We start from the raw sequence: 23,925 nt of genomic DNA, 5'->3' as shown, positions 1-23,925 counted from the left end.
CCCTGTAACCGGCAGCATGAGCCAATATGTAAAGTCTGCCTTTGGACATGTTTCATAGCTCTCAACTCACACGCTTTTCACCCTGCCCTCACCCGCCAAGCTCCCTATACACCCATTCACTTCAATGGGCTCTCACCCGCCAAAAAGAAAACTGGTGTTTTCAACCGCCTTGGTGACACGGAAGGTTGAGAGCTATCAATGTTTCCTACACACCGCAAACATCTTCACAAAGTACAGGAATAGAAATGGGACAGATGCGGGTGCTGAAAGCCGGCTAACAGTTAAAAAGCCCATTGCCAATAGATAAAATGGGTAAATGTAAACGAATGTTCAGGTTCTAGGTTAGAACAACGCATTTTTTGATCGTGGGCTAAAACAAAGAATTATTAATTTTTTTTAACTGCAAAATACTGGGGGGAACCTCTGAACCCTCCTCACCTACCCCCACCACACTGCCCATATACCAAATACCACTGCTACCACCCCATTTACCCTTTTGTTGTAAAAAAAAAAACAGTACAGTTAAAAAAGGTGTTATTTTTACCCGTGACCAAGTACCAATGCTGAGAGATCCTTCTAGAGTTAAAAAAATACATCTCCCTTAATGCAAAGATTTTCTGGGTTTGTACAAGGCCAATTGCTCTTGGAAAAATCTCAAGATGTAAAATAACTGCAATATATATATTTATGTAAAACATTTGTTTTTTCCATTTCAAATGATTAAACATATTTAAGTATAGATTGTCCTGGGTACAGCCTTAAAGAGTGGAATCATTAAAATGGTCACAAAACCACTGCACATTGTGAATTGATCATTACATTATTTGAACCTGTACTTGTAGTTGAATACCACAAAAAATTAAATGAAAAATGTTATTCTAATGTGTTTTATTAGAATTGTTCAGTTGTGACTTTTCCTTAATAATCAACAGAGTAGGTGAACTTGATGATCTGTCAAGCTTTAACTTGATATAAATCTATCGCCACATGTGATCATGTTTTAGTGATTCTCAAACATTTCAATGTTTTCGATGCACATCAGCAACAGAGTTTTTCGCAAAAGGGGGCTGAATGAGTAGGGCATTGCGCCCCCTTTTGCAAAAAACTTTGTTGCTTGATGCGAATGTGCATCTAGAAATAGAGTTCTTTCAGAATATGAAATTATCACATACAGTGACAGATTTATATCGACTTAAAGCATCATTGATAAATGTATAGTTAGGGTATATGGGGCAGTGGAATTGCAGTTTATAATTTTTTTATAAAATGCATAAATTAAGTTTTTATCAAAAACCTTTTGGATAAAATACATTTATTGTTCCTTTGATATTCAAAGAAAAGACTACAAATATGGGTTTAAATAATCTACTCTCCAATAGACCCAGTGTTGTGGTTTTGTGGAGTGCACCTTGTCTTTCTTCCCCTTTTTGTGATTGAGTAGAATCATTCAAAGACTTCTAACTTGGGGCGATGTTGGTGAGTCTTGGATTACTCTCTTCACAGGCTCTAGAATGTTTTCTTGTGAATGTGTTCCCAAGTGCTGCTTTCATCACAAGCCCCAGTGACCGGTAGCAACCTTACAGAAGATATGTGCCTACTTCTGGTGATTAACGTATTGTCCCATTTTTTTCAGATGGTGACGCGGACGAAAAAAATATTTGTAGGGGGTTTGTCGGTAAACACCACGGTGGAAGATGTAAAACAGTACTTTGAACAATTTGGCAAGGTATGCCTGGATAAATACATACATATAAATTAAATGTTTTTCCTATTCTCCAGTGTCATGTTTGTGTGATTGTGTGTATTTGAAAATATATGTATTTTCTGTGGTAATTTACACTGCGGTTAGCATTCCCGTGCCGACTATCTGCATCCTACTTGTAATGTGTCACAATCTTTCACATTTCCTCAACAGTGCCCGTCTTTCAAAGTAGATCTGATGATTTTTGCCAAACAGGTTCCGTAAGCCCAGCAGTGTCAGATGAAAGGAATAGCTCTTCTTCTGAAATGTTGGCCCTCTGCTGCAGCCTTCCTTTAACTTTAGGCAATAACTGCAGCTTTAGGAAAGGATGTTGCAAAGTGTTAGGTGCGTATGGTTGCGAGAGGAGCGTGTTGCTGGTTAAATAAGGGGCCCAATATTCTCTTGCCCGAAAACATCTTCATGCATGATTTGAGGCCAACTGGGAGCGCTAACTGGGCCTCTTATTCTGCAGGGAACCCAAAAAGTAAAGCCTCTTCCACCTAAGAATGTCCTCTATGCCATACAGTGATCCACCCTATAAAACTGAACGGTCGTGCAACCTCGGGTGGGGCAGAGGAGCGGGGCCCCGGTGCAGACCCTTTGTTCGCTGAAGATCATGTGTTTTGGCATTTCATTGTGCTTGGAGTGTCTCTGAGCTCTTAAAAGCAGAAATGGCATGTTAGCATCATACAAAACATTTTAAACCTGGGACCTTTCTCTCATAGTCTTGATTCTTTGAGAATATGTTGCAGTGGGTAACGCTGCACAGTTTTTGGGATAGTTTTGCTTGCTAAATAATGAGGCCTGAGGCTGACTTAAGGTTTTTGATTTCCTTGCCCACAGCTTGAAATGCCAAGCTGCAGATAGCACCAGTATACAAGCTAACAGTGGGTACATGAGAATTCGAATTTGTTTACACAGCTCCGCCAAAGGTTGTATGGAAGAGTAAGTGTTGTATGCCATGAATGATACTTGATTATTATGTGTGAGGTTTGGACCATAGAAGAATTGTTGATCCTGTCTCTGGTGCTTGCTAAGGAATTTCATTTTTTTTATTACGGTTCACCTGTTGTTGATTTGCTGTTGATCATTGTTTGCTTTGTCATTCAATTTTTGAATGTGCATTTGTGTTTTTGGTGCGTATGGTGTTTAGGGAGGGGTGTTTGACTGCCTATGCTGCCTAGGTTCTAGTGATTTTTATGTTATGTTGACTTGTACCACGCACCGTTACCATAGCATGGTCTCCAGGTGCTCACATGGCTCTGAAAGAAAGAGGGCAGGTGAGTTAGTGGGGGAAGAGGGATAGGATAGAGTTTGTGCTCGTTTGTTGATGCTTGCTGAACCAGGAGAAAGTGGCATCTGTGTGTGTCGGCTTTCTAAGTGAGTTTGATTGTGTGCATAGGCTTTTTGTAGCCGAAGAGGTAAGGCCCAATGTCTCAGATTGTTTGTTGTATGCAAATATTTGTTAGGTTGGATGTCTATTTTGTGTTTACTTTTACTGGCCCTTAGGGCATGTGTGGTACTTGGGGAGGTATGTGGGAGGGGAGCAGGAGCAGGGGTGGTTAGTACATTGGCTCCCCTCAACATTCTTCTAGTCTGATACATTGGCTACCTTCAAAATTCTTCTGAGTGTAATACATTGATGACCCTCAAATTCTACGTGTAACACATTTGCTGTCCTCAAAATTTGTCTACGTGCAATACATTGGATACACTCAAATTGCAACACACTGGCTGTCGTCTTTATTCCTTTAAGTGCAATACATTGGCTACCTTCCCAATTCTTCTAAGTACAGAACATTGGCTGGCTTTGGAGCACAGCTTGAATAGTGGTTATGTCCTTACTGTGGTTTCCTACCTGTGGCAGTTACCGATGGGTGTTTGATTAGGACTTTGTGAATCATTTTTGATGGGTGTTTCTGCCTGTAGTGATTTGGATAGAAAGGTGTCAGCCTGTCGTGGCAATTAGAGGAAGGTCTGATGGTTGAACCTGAGACAAGGATCCTTTTTGGAAACTGACGTTTCTAGCTATTGGGTAGGAGTTTTTGCTTATTTTCTATTTACAGTGGAGTCATTGGCTGTGGATTTCTGCATCTGGTATGGTATAGTTAGATTAATAATTGAGGATTTCTTCTAGCGTAGTTCTAACTTCGTGATTGGTTGGCAGTTAATGCCTGTCGTTTAGTTGTAGTTCAATGAATGGTCTTGTAATCCTTCCTGTTGTGTAATTGTTTAGTCATTGGTTGGGGATTATGTCCTGTGGTGTGGTTCTGTTTTAGTCATTGGTTGGGATTAGTGTACGATTTAGGTCTTCTGCCTGTTCTAATTGTTATGCATCCATTAAAGTGTTCCAGTGTGAATGTAAGTGATTGATGGTTACTGTCTGCGGTGCAGGAGTCCATGAGTGATTGCTGCGTGGTTCTTGCCGTTGGCATACAGCAAAACAAGAGGTGATGGCTGGAAGGTTTAGAATTAATCTTAACCTCTGGCATTGCTCTGGGCAACCCTGCAGACCATTGTTCTTCACCTGCCAAGCCATTACAAAAGGGGAAAGATCATATGTAAATCAGGTTTGGTCGCACCCCACATGGGGCATTCCAGCCCAAACTGCTTGGTCACATCCCTACTGCACAGGACCACAAGCATCCACAGACATGTTTCTGCCTTACTGCCCTTCATTGGTGAGGAGTAGTTTGGGTCTGCAGGCGCAGCAAGCACAGGACTTACATTAGCATAGACCTAGCTCATTAATTGGTCCTGCGTTTCATGTTGGTTCTTTCCTCTGGTGTAGGGAAGGATCAGTGATTGATTGTTGCCTCATGCCTGCTGTGTCAATTTGGATCAGTCATTGGCAAAGGGTTTGTTTATTTGGGTATTGTTAGATGTGGTTTGACATTGGTTCCTCTCTACAGTGATTCTAATGGTTAAGTGTTTGATATTGCTGCATAGCTGTGTCGCCATCAAGAATCAGTGATTTGTTGATGGTTGTTTCTTGTGGTGAAGGTATAGATCAGTGATTGATTGGTAGTTCTGGCTTCTTTTTTAGGTTACTGGTTGGGGGTTCCTACTTGTGTAGTTTTTAATGAGCAATTGGTTGCGTGTTCTCCTCAGGATATTATGTATTGGTGTTTGACATACATACCGAGGAGTGGTGCTTGTTATGGAAAGGGGATCACTATACTCACTGGCTGTGGATAATGTTCTGGAACAATGCATGGATGAGTTTACCTGTGTATTGTAATGGATGTGAATGTATTTATTTGGGTTTTGTGTATAACACTCACACTGACTGGCAGCCACTTCAGTGCCCTTTTGAAGAATGGTGCACAAAAGGAGATTGTTTTCATGAAGTCCAGAGAGTTTCTGCCCAAAGAGATTTGGGGTTGTTTAGACCGGACAGCCCAGGTTTAGCATTGCCTGATATTATTGGCTTCCTCTGAACAGGCACTGAGGGGCATATCAAAGATGGCACTCGGGGAGGCAAGTCAACAAGGAAACTGTTGGTCATAGGCGCCGAGTAACAGGTGAGTCTGAAGTCCTCTGCACTCTTGTAGGAGGCCTTGATCAAGTCAAAAATGGATGGCAAGACTATGAGGTTGTAGCCTTGTGGGTGGTAAGATCTCCCCTGAAAATGTTATATCTAGCTGAGTGGTTAGAGTTCAGACCGGCTGGCCTTAGGTACCTGTCTAGCTTATAAGGGCAACATTGCTTGAAGTAGTAGCTCAACGTCCTTCCATCTGGTGCCTTGTGAACAAAGCAAAGTGTCTTCAAGTGGGATTGCTCCCCAATCGTTAACTAGTTTCTTTAAGGCTGGGGTGGTGTAATCCAATCCCTGTTGGCCTGAATGTTCCACTGATCCAAGTGGCGTGGTTGTATGCTCTCTGGTGTTTGTTGGTGCAATTAGCTGGATGCCAATCTTACATTTTGTTGCTGCAGCCCATTTATTAGGACCAAGCTGTTGTGATAATATTAATGGATGGGGAGAAGTTCAGTTCGGCCTCCATTGCGACCCGTAGGTTACACACTTTGTGCTGTGGCTTGCTCGGATGCAGGACAGTTAAATGGGAGGACCTTTGGGACTGCCTGTTGTTGTGTTGAGGCTGTGTTTCCTCAGACACCTCCACCCTTTTTTCGTGGTTCCGGAAAGTTGCCACCTCTTATTGGCTGTTGTGCAGTTTTAAAGTCAGCAGGTTGATTGGTTGGCTTTGTTTCTTGACAGATAGTCTGGGCAGGTTGCTCGATGGCAATGAGCTCGCCTAGGGAACAGGATGCTGCATTGCTCAATGGCTTCAATACCCCAGACGTGCCGACGCAGCCCTTCATTCTTCTGAGGTTCATAAATTGAGTACCACGAAGTGAGAAATTGATTATTTACCTCACTTCAAAACTGGAAAAACCGGGAGTGAAGCTATATGTAAATCACCAAATGATATACATTAATGATGGTTAGATGGATGTCGGGCTCCGTTTCTTGCCTGTTGCGATTGCTATGGATGGCTATTTGGCAGGGGTTGCTGCCTTTAGTAATCGGTGCCAATGAGTGTTTGGCTGGGTTTCTGCTGATGCGGATAATCATACGGTTTTTGGGTGAATGGACGTCCATTGGGATTTGCCCAGATGGGGTTTGGGCTTGATTTTCTACTTGGGGTGATTGATGTATTCATCTGGTTTTCCTGGATAGGCATTTGGTTGGTTGTTCGGCCTGAGGTGATTGGTATGGATAGGTGCCTGGTGATTTGCATGAATATGTGTTTGCTTGCGTTTCCTGCCTGTGATGAAGGACTTGTATAGGTATGGTGTTGGCTGAGTGTCCTCCAGGGGGTGATTGCAGTACATGGATAGTTTGTTGGTTTTCCTGCCTGTGATGAAGGACCTGTATAGGTATGGTGTTGGCTGAGTTTCCTCCAGGGGGGTGATTGTAGTACATGGATAGTGTGTAGTGTTTCCTGCCTGTGATGGGTTTGGCTGAGTTTCTCGTTTGCTGTGAGAGATGTTAATGGATGCTTGAGTGCTCCTTCTGGCTAGTGATCACGGATTACCGTTTGCTGTGATTTATCTATTGTGATGTTTGGTGAGGTTTCCTGCTATTGTTGATATTATGTAAACCTATATGGTTTATGTACTGACGGTGCAACTGTGCGTGCTCCCACCTTTTTGTACCCTGGGGGTGGGGTGGAGTAGGATGTACACTGCAGTGGTTGATAGGTGTTCCCTCCCCGCCTTTGATTGTTGTGTGGCACTTTGAACAGTGATGGCTTGAAGTTCAAGTTACAGAAACCTGAGCAGAGAGGGGGGTGACTGGGATCCAGCTGCCTCCCGACTTCCTGGCTCCCACTTAAAAGTGTTTTTGTGAGAAAGGAATGGGGAGGTGAAGGAAGTGAATGGATGTGTCACCGCTCAAAACTCGGCTTCCTTGGTAAAATATCAGTCCTATGCACGTGAGCAAAACCAAATCCAATAGTTCCGAAGGGGGGGGGGGCCTAAAACTTTGAAAGAAAACCCTGATGAACGCTGAATCCCTCCTCAACAAAAATCGAATGGAGAAACAATTCTTTAAAAAAAAAAACAACATTGCAAATGTTCCATGTTACATTTCATGGACCAGCAGCAACCTGGGAGTTATGGGGTGGGTGGGGGGGGGGGATAAGCGACGTGCGTTTAACAGACTCCTCCAGTTTCTGAGCGCTGTAACGGTGTCGACCTTGAAAGGATGCCGCGGCATTCGACCTTGAAGTGAAGGCTCACCTGCTCTCTGGCCAGAGACGAACGCTTTACCCATGCAGTAATTCACCCCTGGCAAGTGAGGGCACATACCGGGAAACCGACAGCAGTGAATAGCTGTGATGAGGCGAGAAGGTGAAACAGTAGGTCAAGGCCGGTAGAAGGGTTGCGGTGATGTCATCGCTTACGTCGGGGGAAAGGGGTGAGGTACAATAGGTAGGCGGGAGATGGGAGAATGATGTGGACGGGGGCTGGTGTCCCATCCCCTGCCGGAAAAAGAACGAAAGGGGGAGCTGGGGCAATGCTCTTTCCCCATGGGACAGGTAGTGGGCGCTCTTCAGAGAGCAAGAAAAGGGGGGGGTGTGGAACTGCATGGGGAATGCACCTATGGGATAGAGGAAGGCAGGCCAAGAGTCGGCTCTGGGAGACAGGAGCTCTTCCTCTCAAGAACATATGAAGGATGGCAGGCAGCAAAAGGTCTGCGTGTGGGGAGGGGGGCGAGGGGGGAGCGCAGAGCGCATAGTCCGTTCTCTGCCACACCGAGTAAGGATGGGAGAGGGAGAGCGCGCTGGGCCCTTCGCCTGTAGCAGGGTATGGTAACTATAGCAGTGGGGGGGGGGGGTCGAGACCCCTTACTGTGAAGGCTAGAAGCAGCTTGGTCTGGGGGCGGCAGGGAGGGTTATTATGGGCGCATAGGTAAGAGCTAAAGGGTGAGCAAAGACCCCTCCCTCCAGAACAGAATACGATTGGCAGAGAGCGAGAGGGCTGGCCCCTCACCTGCGAGGATAGAGGAAGGATAGATATGAGTCATTTTATAACGCGCCTGTACACAAGAGAGAGAGGTGCTGCCGGGGCCGGGCAATGGAAAGATGTCAGCAAGGGGAGGGGGCAAGGACCCTCCCCCCTGCACTCTGCTGGGCAGGCCACGTTGGGAGCCAGCCTTGGGAAGCAGAGGCATGTTCCAGCAGGGTGCCTTTGTCTGTGACCGGAGTTGTTAAGAGAAGAGCATTAGAGCTCATGCTAATCCGAGGCAGCAGCTGTGATTGGAGGCCGGCGGCCCCTGGGGCCGGGCTGCCATGACAACCGGCCCCGAGAGAAGCCGTCACCGGCAGGCGCCTTTGTTCGGGCCTAAATCGGCGTTGGCATGCCAAACCGGGGCCCAGGAAAGAAAGGAGCCGAAGAATAGGACGAGGGGAACTTGGGAGCAGGAGCAACGGTCTCGCCCGGCGGGGGGCGCTTCCCAAGAAGCCCACTCAAAGGAGGCCGGAGCCGTGTGGCCTGGAGAGGCTGCCAGTTAGACTTAGGCCCGGGCCTGCCCACCGCCGCCCCCCTCCCCCGTCTCAGCTTCAGGCCGCCCAACCCTAGGAGTTTTGTCCCATTTAAAATATGTGTGCGCATGTAGTTGTGTTGCACGCAAACGTTTAGAAGTGTAAAAACGTCCCATGAGGGAATTGGGGGAATGCCTGACTAGTGAAAGTGCGTTAAAAAATCAGATTCATCGCATGTCATTGATACAGCTTTTCCATTTCTACGCTCCCTTCCGCAATTTATTGGGCACCTGTTGCTTGAGCACAGGGTGATTAGTTCAACTTTACCAAGACTACAACTGCCAGAATGCGTTTGTTAATTACGTAGCATCCCAGGACTGAAAAGCTGCGTATGTTATCATGTTATGTTAAAGGTTCTCATTAGCACAGAGCATAGCTCTCAACCATTTGTGCTGCAAAGGCGGGTGAAATCACCCGATTTTGTTTTTGGTGGGTGAGACGCCCATTGGAATGAATGGGCGTGCAGAAGGCTTGGCTGCTGATTCAGCTCTTTACAAGGCGGGTGACACCCGCCAAAAGCGTGAGAGTTGAGAGCTGTGACAGAGTCAATCTGGAACCCGACTAGTAACTAAATCATTACTGCCCTGCTGGACATACTTGGCACTTCCATGCCATAACCCATGACTGGAGGCGCTATATAAATGCAAGATAACAGAACTAGGACACTGGCCTACCCGATATGGTCCATCTTTATGTGCCAGTTGCTTCGGACACATAGTACACATTATATCTGTCATTATGGGAGACTGTTGACTTGTGCGATCAGAGGCGGGTATGGAGGCCAGTAGGGTTGGACAGCATCATGTTAAAGGAATGTAAAATGGTCTTCTGCGCCCTTCGGCCATGTTTGTTGGCGTCTCCGCACGTGGTCTGTAAGAAAGACAGCTGTCTTAGGGGGAGAGGCAAATGTGAAACCGTGGTGTTGATGGGCAGAGTCGCATGTACCAGCAACCTAAGTGCTGTTCTGCTTCTGTGGGTTTGGCAGAGACTATGGCGAGTATGTTATCTGAAGGGGGCAGTCCAAGATGTGATAGAGAAGAGCTCTTTGGAAATGGTTAATTGCTTATGCTGGAGGTCAGGGGGTGTTGGGCCTAAAGAGAAGGGCTTAATCAGAGCTCAATTAGTGCTTATTTTGCAACAGCCAGGACTGCTGTGGGCAAGGTGGGGGATTTGTGTGTGCCGAGTAGGTGGTTGCCCCACAGCTAAACAACTCCATGTTTAAATCATGAAGCCGGTGAGGAAACATGTATTGGGTGCCATCTTATGGCAAACTAGGAGATAACCATCCGGGGAAAGATTAGGGTGGTCTGTTAGAAGTTTGTGGTAGAATTAGTATAATTCCTTGTTAGTTGTGTGGTGTTTTGTCCAAAGCGAGTCCTTTCATATTGGTCTTTGTTGATGGGTTGTGTGTGATTCCCTTTTATTTTCTGTAATTTAAGAGGGGTGGCGTCCATCCGGAGTTAGTCTATTTCCACAAAGTCTTTTATGGCGGGTAGCTAGTGTATGGGTTCCTGAAAATTACCTAAAATTTGAGGGGCCTCTTCCATTTGATAAATATGATGTAAGAAGGTGGTGTATGATTGAAGGTGTTGAGAATTTGTTATAGTTAGTTGAATAGCCATGTTTTAGCTATTTTCTGTTGGTTGGGATCTTCTGTTTAGAGGTGTTTGGGAAGAGCGTTCCAGTGTGTGGTTGCCAGGAGGGAGAAGGAAGGTCCTCTGTGCCATTTCTGGTCGAAGCTCGGCACTGTCACCAGTGCATCATTGCCGGATTGGAGTGTTCTTGTTGGTGTGCAGTGGGAGAATTTCTTTGTGATGAAATCGGGGCCCCTACTGTAAAAGGCACAGTGAGCGATGCAAAAGAGTTGTGACGTGGATTCTCCTTTAGATTGGAAGCCAGTGGAGTGTTTGCAGTGAGGGGGTATGTGCCCAGAGAGTTAGGAGTAGTCTGGCTTCCATGTTTAGAGGACTCTTTGTAATCTGATGAGTAGACACTCTGGTAAGATGTTTTTAGATCAGTGGTTCAATGGAAAATAATTGGAGGGTCACTTTTCTAGTGGAAGATTACGTTTCCCTGGGGATGATGATCCCATTTCATGTCATGGCACGCAGCTGACATGTTTGGAGGGTGAAAATGACTCTTAAGGAGGGTGTTGACTTCCAAGTAAGGATACTTTGGGGGGAATACCATGTGTCTGTTCCTTATCGACAGAGGAAGCCGCCTATATGGTACTTGAAGGCCACAGGTTTTCCTCTAGCTTTCTCCCCTTCCTTGTATACAAAATGTGTGTTATCGAGTTTGGTATGCATTGAAGCACCTCGAGGCAGTTTGTACGCTGTGTCAGTGTTTAAAATGGCACATGCGACGAGCATTGGCAGTAAAGTAAAAGATGGTATTGAGAGTTTTGTAAGCCCAAAATATTTTCTGGGCGCATGCAAGGCAGGTTTTTATGTATCGCTGAAACCAGGGAGGAAGAAAGGAAATGCAACAAAGCTACTTTTTGCATCAAGCGAAGTTAAGTCTGTCCACCGTAAAAGAGTTACCCAAAATTGTACCAATATTTGTATGTAATTTATGGGATAAAGTCCCCCGCCCCCTTATCGTTTTTTAAACTGATACTGCAAAACAAAGAGGTTATGGCTGGAATGTTTAGTATTAATCTTAAACCTCTGGCAATTGCTCCGGGCAACCTTCCAGACCATCATTCTTCGCCTGGCGAGGCATTACAGAAAGGGGGAAAAAAAGACCATATGCAAATCAGGCTTGTTCTCACCCCCAAAGGGGCAGTCAAGCCCAAACAGCTAGTTCACATCCCTTCTTCACAAGCAACCCCAGACATGTTTTGGCCTCATTGGGCCTCATCGGTGAGGTGTTTCCGTGCAGAGGGGACCTGGCTTAGCAGTCCGGGCTGGGCTGCTCCAATTGGTGGCAGCACCTGACTGATTGGCATATGGCTGGACCCCCTTTGCAATGGTGCAGACTGGCTAAAAAACAGTGGTGTGGAGGTTTGCCCAAAGCAGTGCCAGTGGTTCAGATTTTTTCAAAACCTTCCACCCATTACTTTTTTGGTTATAGTTTGTCACCCGGTGTAAGAGAGGGTATGCCCAGACGTGGATCCCTTGCTTGCTGCGCCATAGGGAACCCAGCTGCCCCTCACAGATGAGGCCCAACAAGACGGAAACATGTCTGGGGTTGCTTGTGTTTACGTGCAGAGGGGGCCTGGCAGTTGGGCTGGGCTGCTCCAATTGGTGGCAGTACCTAACTGATTTGCATTGGCTGGACCCCCTTTGCAATGGTGCAGACTGTCTAAAAAACGGTGGTGTGGAAGTTTGCCCAGAGCAGTGCCGGTGGTTCAGATTTTTTCAAAACCTTCCACCCATCACTTTTTTGTTATAGTTTTAAACTGATATTGCCAGTCACTGAGGAGTTCCTTTATAAGGTCACGGAACTCCAAGGTGACTTGCAATATTTTATGTTATGTCACTTGTATAGCACCTACTGCCATTGGTATGACCTCAAAGCGCTGTGCGGTTGCACACCCTTTGGAAGATGTGAAGGAAGTTAGAGGTGAAGGAAGGATTTCTAAAATGCGTTTGCACATTTTTTGCCTGCCCAAAGGTGGGTTGGGGTGGCTTAGTCCCTGACGGCTACCTGTAGTTATCCTGTGAGCGAATGGCTGCAGTGGCCTGTTATCTGGGGTTGGGATAGTCAGAAGGGTCAGATTATGTGAAGTGAACTGCTGGTCTGAATTTTGGTATGGGTCTCAGCTGTATTTTATCCGGGAAGGACAGGTAGGGAAATAAGCGGTGGAATGCGTGTATAGCAGCTTTTTGTCACAGAGTTGATGTGATGTGAGAGGGTCAGGTCTGTGTCCATGATGCATCTGAGGTTTCTTTATTGGTATGGAGGAGGTGGACGGAGGGCCAAGAGAGTGGGCAGGGGGTGGGTTGGGTAAAGAGGGCGGTCTTCCCACAGAGCATGATCTCAGTTTTGTCTGGGTTGAGTATGAGGGGCATGCTGCAAGGTCGGGGGATGAGGCAGAGGGGTCCTTGGGGATTTTGAAGACGATTTGGCTTTCGTCTGCGTAGTTGTAGTAGGTTAGGCCATGGGGATCGAATGAGTACGGGAAGGGGCTCAGGTAGAGGTTAAAGAGTAGTGGGGAGAGTGAGGCCCCTTTTTTTTTTACTTACTATTTTATTAATTATAATGCACTGCCACACACTGTCCTCCCCTTTAATACCTGGCCTCTTGCTTTCTCTAATGTCAGATGTCTTCCAGTTGTTGAGGAATCTAATCAATGTAGACTCTGGATACACATAGTTTAAGTAGTTTAATAAAAAGCACCCAAGATGTTTTATGCTTTAAAATAAATAAGAACATGCAGACAGTTTTTTGCTCATGTGCTTAAACTCCAGCAGTGTACAAAATATATATCACCATAAACAGTTGCTTATCAGTTAATGGATGTGTAGTGTAACAGAAAGCTATTTTACAAGAATGGCATTTTAAATGCTTGTCAAAGCTGTGAATTAAGTGCTGTAGTGACAGCTGTTATTCTGCTGTGCAGACTCAGACAGCAGGCCTTGTGGCTTCAAAACCCAACTGTACTAACTGATTACAGAGCACTAGTGATGACAGTTTTCTTTTTACAGGTCAGTAGTTGTGTCACTAGCCTGTAGTCTTACAAACATTTTTTACAGACTTGTATGCGATTAATGGAGGCTGCTTTGCATAAAATTACTTTTTTTAAAAAAATATGTACACATACCATTGTGGTTTTGATGGTTTATCAATAGCAGTTGGTCCTAAAAAGGCCCTCATTTTGTTGCCTTTGGAAGGATGAGTTGGCCCTAATGGGATTCAAACCGGAGACCTGCAGTTTTCACACAGATCTCTGCAGCAAGTGCTCGACTTGCCAAACCATCTTAATGTGGCATGATCTTTTATAGTGCACCTCTACCATTTTGTCAACCTTGTTGCATGTGTCTCTCCAAAAAAAGGGGTGGGGGGGCTGGGTGTTAGTGGAATAGAGGGCAGCGGCAGATGCACATTCTGAGTTATTGGGGATTACAGGACAGAAGTACAGGAGTCCTGGTTGCTGGTGTCATTGTAAGTGTTTGTGCAGGTAAAATTTGGTGATATTTGTATCCGGTTTGGAGACCCATAGATCTATCAATTGAAAGTCAGCGCTTCAGACCATGTAAGCCACTTGCATGAAGGGTTCAGTGCTAGAACTAAAGGTGTGAGCCGTGGCGTTGTTCAGTGAAGGTTAATGATCTGTTTGTAGGCCGGTTGTGGGCTCTGAGAGTAGTGTAAGGTGGTAAAAGATGGAGAAGTGACTGAGTTACTTGGGACTAGGAGATGGAATGGGGATTGGTGTGGTGGCGAGGACTGACCAATAGGAGTTTTAATGCTAGCCTTATCGGTTTGAGTTCCAGTGTGTTCATCTGGTGTGGGAATTTAGTTGTTCCGTTATTCTGGACGTTTTTACAGTTTTGGGCTCGGTTTTATAGGGAGCGTAAGGGAGGCTTAACTCCCACATTCCTTGACTGAGGGCGTTGTGCACGGGCATAGGGCCCGCTGGGAAGAGTAGCCAGAGAGGGTCCCACATCTTTTTGTCCAGGTTTCCAAGTCTGTTCTTCTGGACGTTCTGTGCACCAGGTAATCCTTTCGATCCATGCACACAATACTTCTTTATGATGTAAATATTCTGAGGTGGTTGGCCTTTGCAGTTGTTGACTGTGAATCCAAGGGTGGGCTGTTGTCTTTGAATCAGTGGTGGCTATTTGAGATTGGTCCGGGTGCTTAGGTTTGGTCTGGTATTGGGGGGTCTTCTGTTAGCTATTTAGAGTTCTTTGTACAGCCAGTTTTCTGAACTATAAGTAGTTTTGCTCTTGTTTGCACATGCCTCTGGATTGAATTCTAGAGCATTGTTCATAGAAATGCAAAGGTCTATCGTCCCTGGGCTGAAACGTGGCACTGTAACGAATGCCACATTATTGGAGCAAAGCAATCTAGTCGGCTTGTAGTGAATGCATTTCCTCTTGGTGGATCTTGGGCCACTGCCAAGGAAGGCACAGCATGCTATAGTGGGTTTTGTATTGTATCCTACATTTAACTGGACGCTGTTGGGAGGGCAGAGGCAATGTGTTCCCATTTGTGGAGTTTCAGAAGGAGTCTATTTGCCACCTTTTTGTGCTCTTTTAGTCTTTTCAGTAAGTATTCCAGGGATCTATGGTACAGGCTATTAGAGTAATCTCATCTGGATAGTATTAGTGCGATGACTGCCATGGTTCTGTGTGAGATTGTCAGGTATGGAATGATGCAACAGATCATTTGGAGTTGTAGAGGCAGTTGCTATTTTTCCTCGGCTCTCGGTGTGAGGGTGCTGCCCATTGTGAATCCGAGGATTCTAAACCTTGCAGTAGGCTGTCGTTAAGTTCCCATTTCCCAAGGTTAAGGGATTGTCTTGGATTTGGAGGTTGTGGTGCTGCCGATCATTGTTTCAGTTTTGGTAGTGCTTCCCTGAGCTGTTGCATAATGATCCCCTAGTCACCCATACTTAGTCTGTGTCCTTAAGGCAGAAGACCAACACGTGAGGCCATTTAAAGACACTGTGCCTTTACAGCAAGCATAAAAATGTCACGTTTCAAGCTGCAAAAGTCATTTGCCTCCTCAGTCCTCCACATCACACAGCACACCATTTCCTCCAATCACTGCGTTAATGGCGAGTGCAAACTTTGAGGCCGGTTTGAAAGGGCAACAAGACCTGTGTCTTGGGACTTCAAACAATTTGGGATCAGTATGGCCATGCTCTTCTTGTTTTCACACAAAACGTATTATGCATATTGCAGAAACAAAGGAATTAAGAGCGTCAAACACTGACGTTAACAGAAAACCTATAGCGATGAAGTTCAATTCCAGTGATGCCAGAAGTGGACAATCGGTCAAACAACAGACATTAAATGTTCTTCTGGTGCTCGCACCGTGAGCCCGCTTTGACATCAGAGGCACGTTTCATTTTTTTTAACAGGCTTCGCTGATCGATCTCGCCACAACATCAGTGACACATTGCACACTCCAATAACACAAAAAGGACAGAGAACCCTCATAATTGTTCTAAAAGAGGATTCTTTAAGACATGTTTCTCTTTTTGTGAATTTCTAACATAGAGGCATTCACTCACTGAAAAAGTTAGAGGAAAAGCTAACTGCCCCTGTAGTGGGAAACTAGCCCTAGGGAATGGGGACGGACCACCTGTCTATGGCAGGGACAGAAACGGAAACATAATCTCATAGCTGAGCAAGAACTAGCAGTAGTGATTGAAATGATAAGTATGTCGAGTATATAGCTTTTCCTCTAACTTTTTCAGTGAGTGTATGTAAGAAAGACATAAAAAGAGAAAAATGTCGTAAAGAATCCTCTTTTAGAACAAATAGTGGGGTTCTCTATCCTTTTTGTGGGAAAATATGATTGAGCTGTGTATGGTTCCCGAGAGCTCGTTTTGCCCCCCATTGTGACTCGACACTCTTATGATAATCACATGAAGCGTCCTCCGTATAAACAATACAGGGTTATATGAACCCGTACTCCAAGTCAAGCAGCATAGATGTTTAGAGTTGGAGATCGCTGCATAGGAGTGGAGCAAGTTGGAGAGCGAGGATGGAATTTGGAGAGAGAGCGACGTCGAATTTGGAAAGAAGAGGGGCAGATGGGTCCAGAAGTAGGTTGAAACATCAGGGGGAGGCTGGCTTGGGATATTAGGAGGAGATTGGAGGAGAGGAGGAGGCCAGCAAGAGTATAGTAAGATCAAGAAATGTCTACCAGCACTGTGGATGGGAATGGGCATACCAAATGATGTACCTCCTTGATGAGGGTCATGAAATGGGACGTCATTGGTGGCAGAGTCCTAAACCACTGGAATTTATCAATTAACCGATCAGCCACTATGTGGGGGCGGAAGGATCCAGTACTGACATGCTTGCTTGTCGAAATGGGAGCAGTACTGCCCTCAGTTTTTCAAGCGGCTGCCGGATCCAGTGAGTACTAAACTGGGGCTAGTGTCGGAGGGAACAAAGAGGAAAGGTGAATAAATGTGGTGGGTGTCCAATAGCCCATTGGGGTAAAGGGGGCATTCCACTCTGCTACCTCACAGAGCGTAGGGTTTGACTTTTCTACTGTTAAATGCCTCCAAGATGGGGGATCGAATAGAGAAAGCACAGAGGCAGTCTCAGATTCCTCTGCTGTGGACAATAAGATGCAATCCCTTCTGAGACATTGGTGCGCAGCACCATCCTATGAAGCACTTTCTTTGCTCATGTGTCTGACTGAAGGACTGGAACTCAGCACCATTGCTCTTCTACCACGCCTATATGTCTCCTCAGAGATTTCCCTAGAGACGCAGACAGTGGAACCCACCCAGAGGCCGAACCCTAGAGTTTAGCCTTTCTGGCATTACTTTATGGTGCCAAAGGCCACATCAGAGGGTTATCCAAAGCGAGGCCCATGTGGACGGTCGGCAAGAGAATTGCCATCTAAGCCCCTAAACAGGACCTCAATATCACCTCTAGTAATCAAGTAGTCGGCTACAGAAGAAATGGAGAACACATTACCGGCACACAGTGGTAGGGAAGAAAATGGCTTGGTACACACCTTCGCTCTCCTGGCTTTGATGAGATCCTTATGGAATTACAAACAAAGCTACTTGAAGATGTCTTCCTAGCATCTGAGAAATGCGCTGTGTGATCTGGAAATAGTAAGCTCTACAACAACCACGAACGGTCCCACACAGAAGCTCTAAACACAGAACAAGTGGTCCAAATGTTCGTACTGCTCGAAGCACGTCCTGCAACCTCGGCATCCTGTACTGCATGACATAAGAGGAAGGGCGGTGCAGAAGAGAGAAAAATAATTTATTAGAAGCAAGCAAAGCTGTGTGGTAACGGTCTAGTCCCCTTGGTGTGGAGAAAAGAGCTGCAGGGGCTAAACCAGAAAGCAGAGTCTGTGAGGGCTGCGTTGCGCCTGTACGCCAGCTTTGCTTTTCATTACAAGTGTTTTGCTGTGCAAAACGCTCTCATCCTTTCCCTGCCAACAATGACGCCTCTGGCACTACTCTGGGCAACTCTCCAGACCATTGTTCTTCGCCTGTGAAGCCATTACAAATTGGGAAATACCATATGCAAATCAGGCTTGGTCCCACCCCAAAAGGGGCAGTCAAGTCCGAACTGCTTGGTCACACCCCTTCTGCATGAGACCACAAGCATCCCCAGACATGTGTCGGCTTCATTGGGCGTTGTTCGTGAGTAGTAGCTTGGGTCTCTAGGCCCAGAAAGCACCGGACCCATGTCTGGGCATACCCGTACCACTCTGGGTGACTAAAGCAAAACAAAAGAAGTGATGCCTGGAATGTTTTGAATTAATCTTAACCTCTGGCATTGCTCTGGGCAACCCTCCATACCATCGTTCTTCTCCTGCCATGCCATTGTAAAGGGGGGAAAACCATATGCAAATCAGGCTTGGTCCCACCCCAAAAGTGGCAGTCCTGCCCGAACTGCTTGGTCACCATGACATCCCACCTGTAAGGAAGACATGGACATGATGTAGAAGTATTATAAGTAAAACAGAGGCATGGGTACAACGTTCATTGATTGCCATCGTTTTCAGCCAAAAAAACTAATTGAAAAATATGGGGGAGGGTAAAGGGATATAAGGGATCGGGTGTGTGGGGAATGGGTAGTTAAAACTGGGAAGGAGAAGGGGGGGGGGGCAAATAAAAAAGTGTAAAAAAAACTCAGCTAAAAAAACCCTGGCGATGGAATGACATGCAGGTTAAGCCACTATTAGTGATCGGACAGAGGGAGTGAAACTGAGTGGACGAGAATGGGCATGTGACAGGTACTGGATTTGTGCCACTGGCAGTAACAGACACTGGTGTTTGTGCCTTTGGAGGTGTTGCGTCCAAATTGGGGCTCTTGAGGCGATGGGCACTGGCGAATGTCTCTGGAGGTGACATATATTGATATATTCTCATGGGGGCTGACACTGGCAGGCATTTCGAAGTGGCAGCAAATACTTCAGTGTTCTTTTTATGGAGTTAGAGACACTGGCAGGCATCACTTGTGTGACATGCAACGGCAAGCATCTTTGGGAGGCTACGAAAAGAAAAGGGATAGTGGGAACCTAGGGATGATAGTTACTTGTGGGGCATCTCGACGTGCCGAAAGGGGCATGCTTCACTGCAGGTGTTAAGGAGAGGAGAGGAGGGGAGTACCAGGGGGCATCTGTGGTATTCCCAGCAACAAGCCAATGTCTGTGAAGGTAGAAGTACAGTTAAGACAAATTCGCAATTCCATATCTTTCGGATCTTCAGGAGTACTCGCACAGGACCAAACTTCAGTATCACTGCAATAAATGCCTTCAAGACGCCAATCCGTATGAATGCATTATTAGTGCCAGTCAAGTTGGGCTTCTATCTTGTGTGCAAGGATTCATAGATGACTGCAACCGGAAAAGACTTGTTCCCTTATGGGGGATATTACAAGCAGCTGAAGACCACCAGAAGGTGTTTTCTCAGTCTAGTGCAGACACACATCCGACTACCTCTACCTCTCTGGACCGCAGGATGTAAAACTTCATGAACATCTTGAATGAGATCTTGTAACACTGCCGAGTCCTTTCTGTGCTGTCGAAGGGTTATTCCCTTGCTCTTCCCACATGCCCATCTCCCGCCATTCCTTTCACCAACATGGCTACGGATTTGGCAATAGAAGTGGAGCACCTTCTAGAGATGTAGGCCAGGGGACGTTCATGCGCACTGGACAGGGAAGAGTCTGAATGGCCTATGCACCTTTCTGAATGTCTCACCCTTCGCCCCCTCTCACAACTGGTGAAAATATATACAATTTAACACCGGCCCAGATATAGTCCTTGCTACAAATAGGAAATTGGCTGTGTGCCACGGTCATGAAGGATAGATATCTTCCCTTCCCTAAAAGGATCCTATCACAAACTTCCCTGCCTGGCTCTGATTGTAACAGATGGGGTCGGGTAATGCCACCAGCTAAGGGATGCAGGTCATGTGGGTGGGGTGAGGGGGTTCTGCGGGCAGGATCACTTGAGCACATCAACAGACTCCGCCCTTTTAAGGGGAGTAGTGATATGGACGACAAACTACGGGACCAAGGGAAACCATGAAGAATAAGGGCTTACCAGGCTATTCAGGGTAATTCATAGAATTTCGCAGAAAAGTGTCGCAAGCGGCTGGCGCAGAGTGTCCGCGTGCGATTGACTGCGCCAGGCACGTGCGCTAAAACCGATTTCCGCGCACAGCGTATTCATGGATTTCAGGCTCCCAAACCAGCCGTGGCGCAGAGTATCGCAGCGACCCTGCAGCAGCGCCAGTAACGCCCCCAAGAACGCCCTTGCGCAAGGAAAAGCCATCAAAATCGCTAAATCATCGCAAAGGGCAGCGCTAACCCTGGACCAGTCCACAGGGCTGCCAAACAAGGAACGCAAAGCGGGTAACGTGCATATCAGGGGTACGCGTGAAGTTTTACACGCGATTAGCCAGGGCACGTGTATCACAGGGGTACGCAGGAATGATCACACGCGATTTGGCTGGGTACGTATATTACAGGGGTGCGCGGGAATTATCACACGCGATTTGGCTGGGTACGTGTATTCCAGGGGTGCGCGGGAATTATCACACGCGATTTGGCTGGGTACGTGTATTCCAGGGGTGCGCGGGAATTATCACACGCGATTTGGCTGGGTAGGTGTATTACAGGGGTACACGGGAAGTTCTACACGCGATTCGGCTGGGTACGTGTATTACAGGGGTGCGCGGGAATTCTCACATGCGATTTGGCCAGGTACGTGTATTACAGGGGTGCGTGGGAATTATCACACGCGATTTGGCTTGGTACGTGTATTACAGGGGTGCATGGGAAGTTGTACACGCGATTGGCCAGGGTACGTGTATTACAGGGGTATGTGGGAATTATCACACGCGATTTGGCTGGGTACGTGTATTACAGGGGTACACGGGAAGTTCTACACGCGATTCGGCTGGGTACGTGTATTACAGGGGTGCGCGGGAATTCTCACATGCGATTTGGCCAGGTACGTGTATTACAGGGGTGCGTGGGAATTATCACACGCGATTTGGCTTGGTACGTGTATTACAGGGGTGCGTGGGAAGTTCTACACGCGATTGGCCAGGGTACGTGTATTACAGGGGTATGTGGGAATGATCACACGCGATTTGGCTGGGTACGTGTATTACAGGGGTACACGGGAAGTTCTACACGCGATTCGGCTGGGTACGTGTATTACAGGGGTGCGCGGGAATTCTCACATGCGATTTGGCCAGGTACGTGTATTACAGGGGTGTGCGGGAATTATCACACGCAATTAGGCTGGGTGGGTCCTCACAGGTGTTCCCTGTACACCCTCCACAGCCCCTGCAGGCAGCCCACAAAACAGGGGACTACCCTGCACACCTGCTCATGTCCCCCTGCACCCCCACCCCCCAGCCACCAGGGTCACCCTCCACCAGGCCCCCACTCATGTCACCCACCACCCCCACCCCCCAGCCACCAGGGGCAGCCTCCACCAGGCCCCCACTCATGTCTCCCACCACCCCCACCCCCCAGCAGTGCAGGGGCACCCTCCACCAGGCCCCCACTCATGTCTACCACCACCCCCACCCCCCCGCCACCAGGGGCACCCTCCACCAGGCCCCCACTCATGTCTCCCACCACCCCCACCCCCCAGCCACCAGGGTCACCCTCCACCAGGCCCCCACTCATGTCTCCCACCACCCCCACACCCCAGCAGTGCAGGGTCACCCTCCACCAGGCCCCCACTCATGTCTCCCACCACCCCCACCCCCCAGCAGTGCAGGGGCAGCCTCCACCAGGCCCCCACTCATGTCACCCCCCACCCCCCAGCCACCAGGGTCACCCTCCACCAGGCCCCCACTCATGTCTCCCACCACCCCCACCCCCCAGCAGTGCAGGGGCAGCCTCCACCAGGCCCCCACTCATGTCTCCCACCACCCCCACCCCCCAGCCACCAGGGTCACCCTCCACCAGGCCCCCACTCATGTCACCCACCACCCCCACCCCCCAGCCACCAGGGTCACCCTCCACCAGGCCCCCACTCATGTCTCCCACCACCCCCACACCCCAGCAGTGCAGGGTCACCCTCCACCAGGCCCCCACTCATGTCTCCCACCACCCCCACCCCCCAGCAGTGCAGGGGCAGCCTCCACCAGGCCCCCACTCATGTCACCCACCACCCCCACCCCCCAGCCACCAGGGTCACCCTCCACCAGGCCCCCACTCATGTCTCCCACCACCCCCACCCCCCAGCAGTGCAGGGTCACCCTCCACCAGGCCCCCACTCATGTCACCCACCACCCCCACCCCCCAGCCACCAGGGTCACCCTCCACCAGGCCCCCACTCATGTCACCCACCACCCCCACCCCCCAGCCACCAGGGTCACCCTCCACCAGGCCCCCACTCATGTCTCCCACCACCCCCACCCCCCAGCAGTGCAGGGGCAGCCTCCACCAGGCCCCCACTCATGTCACCCACCACCCCCACCCCCCAGCCACCAGGGTCACCCTCCACCAGGCCCCCACTCATGTCACCCACCACCCCCACCCCCCTGCCACCATGTGCAGCCCCCACCAGGTCCTCACAATGTGCGTAATGGTCAGCCTCCACAGCCAAAAAGCCCTACCAAGTAACCCATTCACCCACATGGAAATGGAAATCACATGTTACACCCCCAATGTTCATGAAGCAAATGAACCCATGTCCGTCACACACATATTTTCCAATTGAATGGGAAAACACACAACATGACATGCATGAAACCAATGAGATGAAACCACACAGTGAACAATGTAAAAAAAAATGTATTAGAAAAAAATACGAATGCTAAAGAAAGAAAACTAACTACAATGTAAATGTGAAAAAAGAAGCTGCATGTCCGCATAAAAACACAAAACTAGAAAATCTAATCCAAAAAATTTTGTCCAAAGTCAAATGTCAACACTCTCCGTGCAACAAAGAACTATGTACAAAAATAACAAGGGTCCATCATCACAACAGAACTAAGGAAACCTCCTAAAAAACCTACCTAAATATCAACTATATACAAAAAGTGGAGCAGTGTCCGTCGACTCCAAATCATAAGAAAAAACAAAGGAAACCTAAAACTAAAGAACTATATACAAAGGCGGCGGGCAAGTCCAGCGGCTCACTCTGTGGTGTTCCGGGCCAGGGCATCATCGAACTCCTGTTCGATGTCCCGGAGGCGGTCCAGTTCCATGGCCCCGAGGGTCCGCAGGGACGACGCCGTGCCCTCCTCCAACCCCCTGCGGATAGCCTCGAGGCACTCGGCCCGCCTCAGGGCCCTCCGCATGGAGTTCTCCGCCCTGACCATTGTGAGCCGCGCCTCTTCCGCCCGCCGCCGCTCCGCACCTATGGCGTGGCCCAACCGCTGCCACACGGAAGACACTCTCTGTCCTGGGTCCTCCTGCCCTCCGGCCGATGCCTGCCCCTCCGATGTCGAAGGCCCCGAGCCTTCATGGCTCCCACCATCTTGCTGCTGCTCTGCCTCTGCCCGTGCACTGCCTCCTGCTGCCTGCACATCCTCCGCCGGCTGGGGTGCACCTGTTGATGTGGCCACCCCTGCTGGACGTCCGACTCCCGACTGTGGCAGGGATGCCTCCTCCACCAGCCTGGCCGCACTGTCAGAGGCAGCTCCACAGGGCACCCAGGTGACTGATGGGTGGGAAGATGGCACAGAGGACGACTGGCGCGTAGGGGGTCCAGTTGAGGAGGGGGTCGGAACAAGCCCCATCAGACGGAGGAATCCGGTCTGGGTGACCTGTCCCAGCAGGCTGACGTGGTCAACGAGCCATTCGAGATGACGTGCAGTCTCTCCATGAAAAGACTGCAGGTCACCTCGCATGGCCCGTTGACGCAACGCCACACCAGCCAGGACAGGCTCAACCCGGACCTGGATAGCCACGTCCGCAGGCAGAGGAAGGCCAGTTGACGTCAGCTCATCCCCTGCCTGAAAACGGGTCTGGACGTAGGCATCCCTGCTGGTGCAAGATG

The 23,925-nt window shown here is 48.2% G+C and overlaps 1 protein-coding gene and 1 long non-coding RNA gene across 14 annotated transcripts in view; one reads left to right on the top strand and one right to left on the bottom strand.

The window, feature by feature from the left end:
- Positions 1–23,925, top strand: part of MSI1 (musashi RNA binding protein 1) — a 287,638-nt gene that overhangs the window by 170,744 nt on the left and 92,969 nt on the right. For all 12 annotated transcript variants that reach the window (XM_069619758.1, XM_069619754.1, XM_069619761.1 and 9 more), the window contains one exon: positions 1,634–1,726. In XM_069619758.1, coding sequence (XP_069475859.1) covers positions 1,634–1,726 — 93 coding nt within the window. The remainder of the gene's footprint in view (positions 1–1,633; positions 1,727–23,925) is intronic.
- The window catches only part of LOC138492537 (uncharacterized), a 209,045-nt gene that overhangs the window by 140,044 nt on the left and 45,076 nt on the right, over positions 1–23,925 (bottom strand). The gene's annotated exons all lie outside the window — the stretch shown is intronic.

Source organism: Ambystoma mexicanum, chromosome 10 (assembly GCF_040938575.1).
Source record: "Ambystoma mexicanum isolate Mex_15411 chromosome 10, UKY_AmexF1_1, whole genome shotgun sequence".
NCBI classification, from domain to species: domain Eukaryota; kingdom Metazoa; phylum Chordata; class Amphibia; order Caudata; family Ambystomatidae; genus Ambystoma; species Ambystoma mexicanum.
Note: the sequence above shows the minus strand (reverse complement) of the source record. Positions and strands in the feature narration are given on the sequence as shown.